At 40.6% G+C, this 12086-nt stretch overlaps 1 protein-coding gene across 1 annotated transcript in view; it reads left to right on the top strand.

Moving 5' to 3' along the window:
- klf7b (Kruppel like factor 7b) overlaps positions 1-11627 on the top strand; it is an 81847-nt gene extending 70220 nt beyond the window's left edge. The window contains exon 4 of the mRNA XM_086220840.1: positions 2148-11627. Within this exon, the coding sequence (XP_086076966.1) occupies positions 2148-2199 (52 nt within the window). The 3' untranslated portion in view covers positions 2200-11627. The remainder of the gene's footprint in view (positions 1-2147) is intronic.
- Positions 11628-12086: the final 459 nt, after the last annotated feature.

Raw genomic sequence — 12086 nt, 5'->3', positions numbered from 1 at the left:
AGGTTAACTTTTTATCATCACTGTGTTCAAGTTGAACATTTCCATTTATTTCCACAATGTGAGTCCCCCCCTCCCTGTTTTCTTAGCTGCCTTGCACCAGCAGTTGTTGCAAAGTGGTTATGTGCACTGCACTAGTAATACTTTGAGCTGCTCAATGCTAGATACTGGATGCTGTGGTACCTACTGCCAGATGGCAGCAGGGTGGGCAGTCCATGAGGGAGTGGGAAGTGGCTGCATCAGTGGTGGTTTTACAGCAGGTGCAGTGTTTGTTGAGAGAGTTCTGTGATTGATGGATGGAAGCGAGCATCTTATTATCCCATCAGCTGTCCCCACTATCTGTTTCAGGGACATGAAGTTAGCAATTTTGCAGTTTCCAAACCAGCAGCAGAGGATTCTCTTGACAGCAAAGGCAGGTTAGGACAGGAGGGAGGAGGCTGCCCCCTAGCCATCATAGGAACTGGCTTCGATACCAGCATCCTGACATAGTTACTCCTTCTATCCTTGTGAGATGGAGCCAGATAGGATCTACTTGAGGCAGTGGACCAATTGTAGTGGGTCCACAGAGGTGGGGAGCTTGTTTTTCATGCTTCTCATTGCCTGTGTCTCAAAGATTTTATGATGATGAGCACGAGTGTTGTTGGGGGGTTGGTCTCAGGTGAGTCATGTTTTCAGCAGGAGAAGTAGACAGAAATTAACAAAATGAATCACATGTCCATCTGCTTGTGAGAGTCAACAGATTATTATTCTGCAGCTTGACAAATTTCATATTGTACTTTGGAGTGTTCAGTTCTGTCTACTCGCATCTGGATAGAGCAACAGCCTCACTAAATACACTCTCACACACACATACAGACACAGCATAGCCTTGGCTAATTAATAATGGATAAAGCCTCTGGCAAGTTGAATTTTTAATTTCTCATTATATTCTTGCACACATTCATGTTTTTCTTCTTCTTCAGTTAAATCATTTGTGATTTCTTTTTATTATGAATGTTCAATTCTGATGTCCTCACAATGGGGTTATAAAATTGAGATTCTTATGACAGTGCCATTCTTCTACCATCCTGTCTCACTGACCCACCAAGTGCAGTCATTGTTCAGTTAAATGACCCAGCACCAGCAAGCACAGTCAGCCCGTCTGTACTAACGTCCATGTTCACGATGCATATCTAATGACAGTCTATGATAGAATTAAACTTGGAGCTTGAGGACCGACTCCAGAGCTGCAGAGTCCTGGCTGTGATTTATAATGGTCTTTGACTCATATTTAGAAAATCACTGAGCCTGAATTGGCCCATATTCAACTTTATGTCTGGGTTACACTGCCATGACATAATGAAGTAAGACGAGTGAGATGCACTATAAATGAAGTGCAGAAAATCTCTGTAGTTCTCTGCATCAATAAGTTTGTGTGTTAAACTGTTAGCTTGCTTTCATTCTGACAGTCATTCTTGTTGAAATAATATTCCGGAAGTTCCCGCGATTATCCGCAGGACTTCCTCTATTTGCTGGAATGTTGCTTGGCTGTCCAACAAACCAACTGTGCATCTGCATTGAAATTCTCAACATCCTCAACAGTGCCACATGGTTCACTTACCTTTTAGTGTCATTCTAACCGCGAGCATGTAGTGTGTGGTTAAGAGTATGTGTGAGTGACAATTATCCCCAGCACATAGACCAAGCCGCTGATTATCTCAAGTGGGCCTGGCAAATGTATTACCAGAGACAATGTGAAGGGGGACAGTGTCAGGGGTCTGGACATGTTGAGCATTCCAGGAAAATACACAAACCAGCCAGTGGAATTTTAAAGAGACCTGTGAATATGGAGCCATCCCAGCAATTACACTGAGACACCAGGTACAGGTACGAGGACTGGAAGTGTGGCTCATTCTAAGCAAGCACACAAGTCCGATGGCATCATCCAGCACATCTCCTCAATATGATACATTGCTTTGTACAAATCTCTGATGAAAATGAGTAATTGCACTTAACATCTCACTAAAATTGTGTTATTTTTTCCTTCTGTGTCTTATTTGCATTGAAATACATTTTATCACTGAATTTTTACACAAGCGTCAAATTGTTTCTGAATATTTCTTGTTTTGGCACTTGAATATTTAATATTGTTTCTTCATGTCTCACTGCAGGTGTTTCTCTCGGTCAGACCACCTGGCCCTGCACATGAAGAGGCACATATGAGGGCAAAAAGGAAGGTGAAGGAGAGGGGAAGAAGGAGGAGAACAAGGAGGAGGAGAAAGGGGATGGCCAATCGAGCTACAAACCACCTGCCTCATTCACCCCGTCCGAACACCAGTTGGCGGCCATGACATCTGTAGGGCAATGCAGTCATGCAGGGAAAGATGGCCCTCCAATCAGACAAGAATTGGAGGAAAACAAGGAGTAGCTAGATTGTTGTTTTTCTTTAAAATCACACATTCACACAGTTGCAATAGTTAACACACACCCGTCTTTGAATGCATCAGCTTTGATCACGCTCATGCAGCGCTGGGGACATGACTTTTTCTTTCTCTGTATTCGGTGTGTTTTTACCATAAACTCTTTTGGTGAGGAGACATTTCAGTGGGTAATTTTTAAATATACATGTAGTCAGTCGTTAGTGCTTTACCGGCTTTTGAAATCAAATACTCAACTCTTTTTCTTTTTTGATGTTTATCATACACGGAACATAAGAAACCATCATCTGCCGCAGTCAGGTTCAGTAATCAATGTGAAGAAAACAACAATGCCAAATCTGCAGGAGAGAGACTTCTAGCATGGCTGACAATCGAACCCAGCGCTTGGCTGGGTGTTTCGGTTCACCCATGTGGCCTCAGTCAGCGGGTGCTGCTGCAGCTCTCAGGCTCTCCTCCAGTGAGTGGTTGCGTCTCTCACTTTCACTGAGACGCCTGCCGCCTCCACAGGCCATCTGACAGAAATGCGCAGCGACACTTTCTTCCCTTTTTTCTACTTAGAGAATAATAATTCTTCTTATAGTTGTTATTAAGAATGACACTTTGGTCTTTTCTCTCTTGGAGAAAATGTCTTAAAACTAAGAAAAAAAACAAACTGAATATCTCAGATGACTTCAACAGAATGTGTGGGTTGAGAAGAAGAGCGTTTTTGGTCTTTTAATCCTTCTGTGCTCCAGCTCGGCTTCTGCAGTCTGTAAGCAACCAGTGGATGTTAAAACAGAATCCCACAAAACTCAACAAAGGGATTTTTTTTTAAATTTCTTTTTGACTTGAATAAAAGTGGAGAGAGCCTCAGTTTTCATGCTGCTCTTTCTGCCCTGCAATTCACTTCAGCAGAAAAACAAAACCCTGGCATGGCCTCGCACGCTACCATGAGGTGAAGGACTATTGTTTCTTTTTCGTTTTTTATTCTGAAAGTCATCCTGGAGTGCTTTCACAGACTCTGCAATCTCACTCCCTGGTACCACTGCAGGGTGGGAATAGAGGCCGAGGCATTCGGCTGATCACATGGGACTAAACATGCCAACGGACCTCTGTGTGGTGGTGCCAAGGTGGCAAAATCACGTCAGCCTGTTCTAATTTCTGTTTCGTATCCATTGACTGCACTGATTTTTTTTTTCAATGTTATCTGTGATTTTTTTTTCTATTGCAAAATATGGAGAAAAAAGGAACACGACAAAAAAAAATCATAAAAAGACTCAAAAGACAACCTAAAAATAATTCTCTCACTCTACACATTACGCACAGAATAAGCATACATACTTGTAAACACACACACACACACACTCACAAACTTGGACTGCAATTTCTTTGCTCACAGCTCCTCTTGAGATAAGACTAATAAGATTTAGCAAAATCATTATTCAGCTAATGAACAGAGTTGGAGAACAATACAGTGCATGGCAGGCTTTATTGCAAACACACACATACCACTCCACACACACACACACACACACACACACACACACTCCCTCTCTCCCTCTCTCTCTCTCTCTCTCCCTCTCTCTCGCTCTCTCTCTCTCTCTCTGTCTGGAATTATATGTTTTGCTCCCAAATCTCTTTTCACAGTAGGAATTTAGCAACTGTTGTTTAGTAGAAGAGTATTTTAGCTCTCGGCTGGAGGTAACAAACAATCCCAAATCCTTTGAGGTGAAAAATCAGCTTATTCTCAGCTCTAACCATTACCCACATTTCCTTCATTATGGTTTAAGGCTCATTTAATCAACATTTTCACTTCTGAAAGTGGTAAGAATTGAGCATATGAACAACATTCTTATGCAAAAAAAAAAAAGACCCTGTTTTACTGCCTCTCATGTCCACTATATATGAATGCTCTCAAGTTGAATCACCATTACTTAACCCAAAAATCGAGGTGAATGATCGTATTTGATTGTAAATCAGCATTTGAATCATGGAAAATCCCAGCATTAAAACATAGCTTAAGAGTTAGTAAAAGTGATTCAACAAATGGGAGTAGACAAATTTTATATCCACATTTAAGGCCTTTTCACACCTAAATATCTGCAAAAAGATCCCAACCAAGTTTGCTTTAGTTACGCTGTCTTTGTTTTATCTATTTTGGATTCACATTGTAACTATGTGAGCACACCAAAAGACTTGACAAGATATACATACACAATGACATCATCATCCATGTGGGCTGTATCTCCTTATACTTGACATTGATTTGTTTGTAGATGGGTGTGCATCTAACACTGCCAAGTTTTCAGTTGAGTAGTAAGCTTGGATTGTAATTAGCTGGGATGAAAATTTAATCTACAGATATCCTATCCTCTTTGACACTACAATATTTTACAATACTACAAGCAGAGGCAGCATGGCTCCGAGGTAGAGTGGCCATGTAGCAACAGAACGTTCACTGGTTCAGTCCTCACTGTCACTGGTTCAATCCTCACTTCCCCTGGTGACCATATCAATGTATCCTTGAGCAAGATACTGATTGCTCCTGATGGCCCTGCAACAGACTGGTACTGGTGTACCCCACCTCTCGCCCAATGTCAGCTGGGATAGCCCCCCACCCCAACCCTTAACGGATAGGCTATGGATGAAAATGGATGGATGGACATAACTACGAGCAGCATCAGATTCAACTGTAATACCCGGATGGTGATCTCAAACTCGTGAAATGAATGCTCTTGTTCTGCACAAGATGTTAAAGTGATCTCAGTTGGATCACAGTATAATGCAAACCACCAGAATTCCTGAAAAAGCAAAAAAAAAAAAAAATCGAGACCATCCATGTTGACCCTTGGATGAACCAAAACATGGTTCATTTTTTCTGAACCAAGACATCCCTGTTAGAGGCAACCAACCTTTGGTTTGGTTTGGATCACACCCTAAATTTCAAATGTTGGAAACAAATGACGGAAGGTGTGAAAGGGCCCTAAGTACCGTGTGGAGTTTCATAACTCTGGTAGTTTATGAAGCATTGTTTGGGTCCACACTTTGTTGGTAACATGTACATGCAAACATGCAAGTGTAACCTGTAGATAATTCACAGCCTGCAATTGTGGATCCTTAGGTACACACAAAGGCAGGAAAAAAAAAGGGGGGAAGTTAGCTGGGAAGCATGGCTAATGCATTTAGAACATTGCTAGCCAAGAACTTTATCCATGGCTGATGGATGTCAAATAGAAATTATTTATTTTACAATTTAAACACAAATAATTAAATTTATGTAGCAAAAGTTCTTAAAAGAAAAGAAAAGTTTCTTGGCCTTTTAAGTCACCACTTCCTGATGATCCATGCAGATATTTGTCTTGTTTGTCAAATCACCTGCAGGATATTACAAGTTATACTCGATAATTGATGAAAACAGTGGTGTATTTGGATCAGGATATAAAAAAAGTACAGTTTGGGTACATGAGAGAGCAAACTGCAGCAACCACATGTCTACAATGCCTGCTTCTTTTGATTGTTGCAGGAAAATAAAGTTCCCTTGCAATCAGGGTGATACTTATACTGCCAACATCCACACTGACACCACTGCTCCATCCGCCCACCACCATCTAGATGCCCTGTAGCACATGCGAATAGTCTTAAAAACCTGCTGCTGCTGACTGCTGCAACTGCATGGGTAAAGGTATAGGCCTGCTGAAGCTGGGGGAGGAATCCACATCCCAGCATTGCCAGTCATTGTGCCAGTCGGCCTTGACAGCCCTCAGAAGGTGAAACAGTAAAAACATTCCCCTTCAGGGGGTTTATGGTGCAGCTTCGAACAATCGATACCAAAAACCTCCAGCATAGAACTGCCCTTTAGCTACGGGTAGAGTCTCCCTGGTCAGGAAAGATTGGCGGGAGTCCGCCTCCATATGAGGCACCTGTATCCAGCGGCAGCTTTCCTTCCTAAATTTCTCTGTCTGCTAAATAGGATGTAAAGCAACCCACGTTTGAAATGGATCCACTGTTTCATATTGATTTCATTTCACTGATATCAGTTTCTGTTACAAAAGCTGTTATGATGGTTGCTTTCATCAGCTTCGATGATGCAAGGTCATGCCAAAATGTTGAGAAACGCAAAGGGATGTGACATGCCCTCCGATACAGGACGTACAATCACAAACGGATGGGGATCATGGCACTTTTATGAGGCTTTTGATAGGATGAATGTGTATGTGTGTCTTTGTGTATCCTCATCAAGCGCACCATGAGGGAAGCAGTGATCCAGCAAAAGTGGTTCTATCTGATTTTTAACTGAACGTGTCAAGCCATGTAGAAGAAAATATGTTGAAACGTGCAGCTGGGAAATGTTTTAATATAAGTTGGAAAATTTGTTTATTAGGCTTTGTTAATATCATTCATTCATTCATTCATATATACATACCCCCAATCTCTGTCAAGAGATGCAAGCATGTATAGTGCATTTCAAAAGAGCATTTTAAAGCCCGATCAAATCAAACACTTTATCAGATCAGTTTGCATCCACGTTCATTATTTAATTCCTTTTAAAAGAAATCCAATATCATTTCCATCCATCATTCCATTTTCTACCGCTTATCCTGTTAAGGGTCACAAGGGGGCTGGAGCCTGTCCCAGCTGCCCTTGGGCAAGAGGCGGGGTTCACCCTGGACGGGTCGCCAGGCCATCGCAGGGCCAACACATAGAGACAGACAACCATTCACACTCACAGCCATGCCTACAGTCAATTTAGAGTATCAATCAGCCTCGTCCCCACTTGATGTCTTTGGACTGTGGGAGGGAGCCGGAGTACCGGAGAGAACCCACGCAGGAACAGGGAGAACATGGAGACTCACACAGAAAGACCCTGTGCTCGAACCCGGAACCTTCTATGTGGTGACAGTGCTAACCACTGCACCACCATACAATCCCAATTGCACTTATTTAAATTAAATTGAATAAAGAATTAATTGAACCAAACAAAAATATGACTGGATGCGATTTTCAGCACAACACTGTAGTCACTGTAGTTACAGTTTAATGGAAAAAAAGGCCAAATCCAGAGCTTTTTTGCATTTTGTATTAATTTGATCCAGATGATCAAAAATGATCACCTTTAAATTTGACAGTAAATGTTAAAATCTGGGTATGTTTTGTTGAAAATCAATAAAAAATATAAATTATGCGCTCACTGTACACTTTTAGAAAGTCCCACGTCAAGGAAAGCTGCATTGTTCTTTGGGACAGCACATTGTTATACATTTGTGTTTCAAACTGACACACAACATTTTTGAAGATGTCAAATATCTTACCCTGTTAGCTATAAACCGAGCAGCTACAGAAAAGCACTGGCCAACATTCAACAAAATACAACGCGTAGCTTCTCTCCTCTTTAATCAAAAATCCCATTTGACGTCAAACAGATGTGAAAGTCACTTCAAATTCAAATCCACATGTTGTTCCTTTCATGTCTCTCAGCCTGTTGATGCAGGTTTTCTGTCACAGTGTTGCTCTCAGTTTCGTGACATCTCTCAGGCTGCTCCAGGCCGACTAGCTGGCATCTCACTGCTTTGATTAGCATCAGCATTCCCAGGTCCATGTCTCTCGCTGCAGTTCAGCTAATTAGATGGCTTTTGGCTACAAGGAATCCGAATGGTCTGCAGGAATAAGGGGAAAAAAAAACAGCAGGGACCTAAAGTCAAACCAGTTCCAGTGGTCCATACCCAGTAGATAGATAGAACAAACAAAAGAACTGGTTCACGTAGAGAAATGCCAGGAGACACTGAGATATTTGTGAGAGAGACTGAACCTAGAGGTAAAATGATTAAAATAATTATTCACCCCCATGAATATCCAAATCATTAAAAGCCCTTTCATCTTATCTCACAGATTACTGATAAAATAAATTACCATTTATCTGCAATGTCCCTCCAGATATTTAATCCACTTGATGTCCCCACCCCCACATTCACTCCCTTTACTGCAAAAGTGCCATTCTTGTGTCCCTCCATCCTCACACAGTCTCTCCCTCTATTTCCACAGCAGTTGTTCATGCCCTATCAGCTGCAGGAATGCTTAATGCACACTAAACACATTTTTCCCCAAAGATTTGCATATTTGCAAGTTACAGTAACTGCTGTGAATGTAGTTGATGTCGAGAAAAGGAGCAGGAAACATGATAGATGGAAGATGGAAGCAGTGGGTTTCCTTTTTTTTCCATCCCATTATCCTATTGAATCTTAGTTACTGCTCTTCATGCTTCATAAAACTCTCAATCTGCTGTCAGCTGAAGCCGAACTCATTGTTCACAAATGTAAAATAATGTTGGTCTTATAGGGTGCCCAGTATAGTGGCGCTAGCAGCTTGAGCAGGAGTGATGTAGCTGTAGTTTAAGTTAGCTTTTTAGCACACTGCAAATAGCACTGTCAAGTCTCTTATCAAAGTCAAAGGTGTTTCAGTCCTTGGAAATGTTAAACTGACAGTAGAGGCACAGCCCTCTTATACTGTTATGGCCTCACCACACCTTATCAAAAGATAAGGCCTGCTTTTCACATCAAATGCATAGACTTTAGCCAATCCAGAGTATGTAAAATCTGAGATTTTCTCAAAGCATTTTTACACAGGCAGAATACTCCAGAATTAATTGTTATACATCAATGCCAAAATCTTTTAATGACAGCAGACGAACAGTCACTCTTTGGTGAGGAAAATATTCGTTAAACATATCAGAAATCAGACATGGAAGCAGACCAGCAAAGCTTAGGAGGAGGAGGGCAATCTGTTCAAACAAAGAATCCAGTGTGAAAATGCTATAAGAAATTCTCATTGACCACTGCCCATTGCTTCAGCATTGTCCTCTGGAGGATCAAGCTTCCACGGCCTGTCACCTCTGGCAGCTTTGTAAATAACATGAGAGCTTACATATAGAGTGATATTAACCATATGTGGCAACAGCACCATCTCAGACATTTCAGCATTTACTCGCGATCTGCTTTAGTTCTCGCAAACATTGCACTATGTGGTCATACTTAGCAACTGCACTCTACATATGCGCACACTGCTAGCATAGTCTGTTGGAACACTCAACTATCCACATTTTTAACACATCCAGGATGCATCTAGTCACTGAGAACAAGTAACTACAGGTCCAGTAGTGTTAGATCTGACTGACATATTGGTTTGAATCTCCAGTGAAATGCTTATCTGGGGGAATACTGACACCCAGTCTAGCTATGACCTCACGTTCTTGGTATCAGTGGCATCCCGGAATGACTCTACTGTGTTTTTCCATGCTAATTGTGTCAGTATATAAGAGATTCAGAAATTTTTTTCCCTTCCACTTGTGTCTGTATGTTTCACCTCAACCTCACTAAAACCTTCCCCATCAAAATTACAATTATCAGAGCTCTAGGACTGAACTCGCTCACAGTCTTTATATTTCAGTCTGCATTCAATGGTATTCTTTAGGGCTATGCAGCTTGTCATGTCTCTGTAGAAACTGCCAGCTGTATGTCCTTGGTGGGTACAGTTTCAGTGCAGTTGCCCATTCTTTCAGGTGTGTCACCATATCTACCCATTTATCTGCTCATTAGACAGAAGAATTCCTGTAATGTATATTCTGCTTATCAGCTGTTACCCTGAATTCCACCTGTTTTATGTGAAAAGAGGGTTGGTACCAAACATTTCAGGATTGCCTCCGAGAGAGCAGTAATCCCAAAAGTCCCAAGTGACAAATGCCTTCTAGTTGCTGTAGTATTTATGACAAAGCAAAGGAAGTGATCAACTATGTCTTATAGCGAGAAGTCAGTGTTGGGAGGAAGTTGGAGACCACTGCTTCCAGCATCCAACTGCAATCGTCACATCTGAAAATGAGAGTGGACCGTGTTTTTTTTTTTTAAACCATAGCTATGACGAAGGTTTCCCGAAACTTCACTAGTAAGACCAACAAAATATGTCTCCACCTGTTAACAACAGTGCTTTTTTTTAACCCAAACCATGGGCTTTCCATGAACCCTACCAAGTGTTTTTGTGCCTAAACCTAGCCAGACCTTTACCGTTGCACTGACACATCAAACATCATCATCCCTTTTTCAGGAAAAGAATGATTTCTAAGGAAGAGCATCTGGCATGGCTCCTGCCACTGTTAGGGGTACTAGTTTAGGAAACAAGCCAGAGGGTTGGATAAATAGCCTATCGTTTAGAGTTTGGGTTGTAGGCCTGGTTCAACATAGCTCTGTCCTACAAAAGGACAATTTACATTTTGGGAAATTTTAGCAATTTCTGTGAAATTCCTCCTATTGGATTGGACAGGATCAGAAGCTAAAGAAGTCTTTAGTTTTGATCATTTTTATTTAATTCAATAATATTCTGATCCTTAGACCTTTGTACACAGTCACCTGTGTGGGAGTCTTTCATTTCCTTGTAGACAGTTATGTAATATTTTTTATGTTGCTTTTCTAAACCTTTGTCTTGTCTCATAACTTTGCCCGTCTTTCCTTACAATAATATTGCTGTTCACCAGATTTTCCTCAGCTTTTTGGAAATGCTCCTGAGGATGAATTACATAATATGTTCAATGATTTGCTCTCCAAAACCTCAGAAATGCATCTGGTTAGTACCATGATAACCAGCTAAAACAGTGGGACCCATTTATATGATATAGCTCAAATATGAGCTTCATATGTTTCAAAATAATACGGTGGAGATACAGAAATGATTGGTGCCATTCCCTGTGCCACATATTAGGTGACATGACCGTAAATTGACCAACCAAACATCATCAAGATATATTTTGGCACATTGATGTAATTTAGTGTGTTTACAGTCAAACTGTTTAGGAATCACAACATTATGGTTTTTTATATAAATGTGTGTGTAGAACAGTTGAAAATACATGAAACACCCCTCTTAATTAGAGGCTCTCTGACTATGATACCTTTCAAATCAAACTTCAATCCATAAACCTTCACTCCACACTCCCATCCCTCTTTTGTCAATCACCTCTGTTCTGTTTTTTTTATTTCACATTCTCTTGTTTTACTTACAATTTTTTGCTGTACAAAGTGTTTAAAATATTATTTGTATTATATGATGTTATTATGGTAATGTTCTTTATTAAGGAAGAAGAAATTTATTTTTGTTACTGGTCTGTTTCATAATTCTTTTCTAAATTGGTATTGTAAGATATCTATGCAAGAACTGTTAAGTGGAGCATTTTTATTTAAGAATGTAATATGTGTAATAAATGGTAGAATCTGATCATTGCTGCCCTGTATTTCCTTTTGTCAGGAACATAGATAGAATTTGATTCTTCGCACACATTTATTTAGATTTGCTTGACTCAGAATCCTGTTTGATCCCATGACTGGATGTTCACTCAGTTTGTGTGTGTGTGTGTGTGTGTGTGTGGGGGGGGGGGGTGAAAGTAATACCTCTATACCTCTATACATCTCAAATATAACATAATTCTCATTTCCTGTAAAAAAAAAAAAAATACTCACAGCTTAAGCTTTAATGAGTCAATGGGTAACTGTTACAGTCTTTTCACAACTTCTCAAGTTTGGTTGAAGTTTGGTTTTCTCCCTTGATGCAGTTATAATTGGGATAAACTCTTCAGCTCCAACAGTGAACCAAAAAAGCAGACTGAGACCTTATTGAAAAGTCAAAGTTGAGATCAGGATTCTATGAGAAAATTTT

Source organism: Aulostomus chinensis, chromosome 12, assembly GCF_037954235.1.
Source record: "Aulostomus chinensis isolate RoL2024-O1b breed Wild chromosome 12, RoL_Achi_v1.0, whole genome shotgun sequence".
Classification (NCBI taxonomy): domain Eukaryota; kingdom Metazoa; phylum Chordata; class Actinopteri; order Syngnathiformes; family Aulostomidae; genus Aulostomus; species Aulostomus chinensis.
Note: the sequence above shows the minus strand (reverse complement) of the source record. Positions and strands in the feature narration are given on the sequence as shown.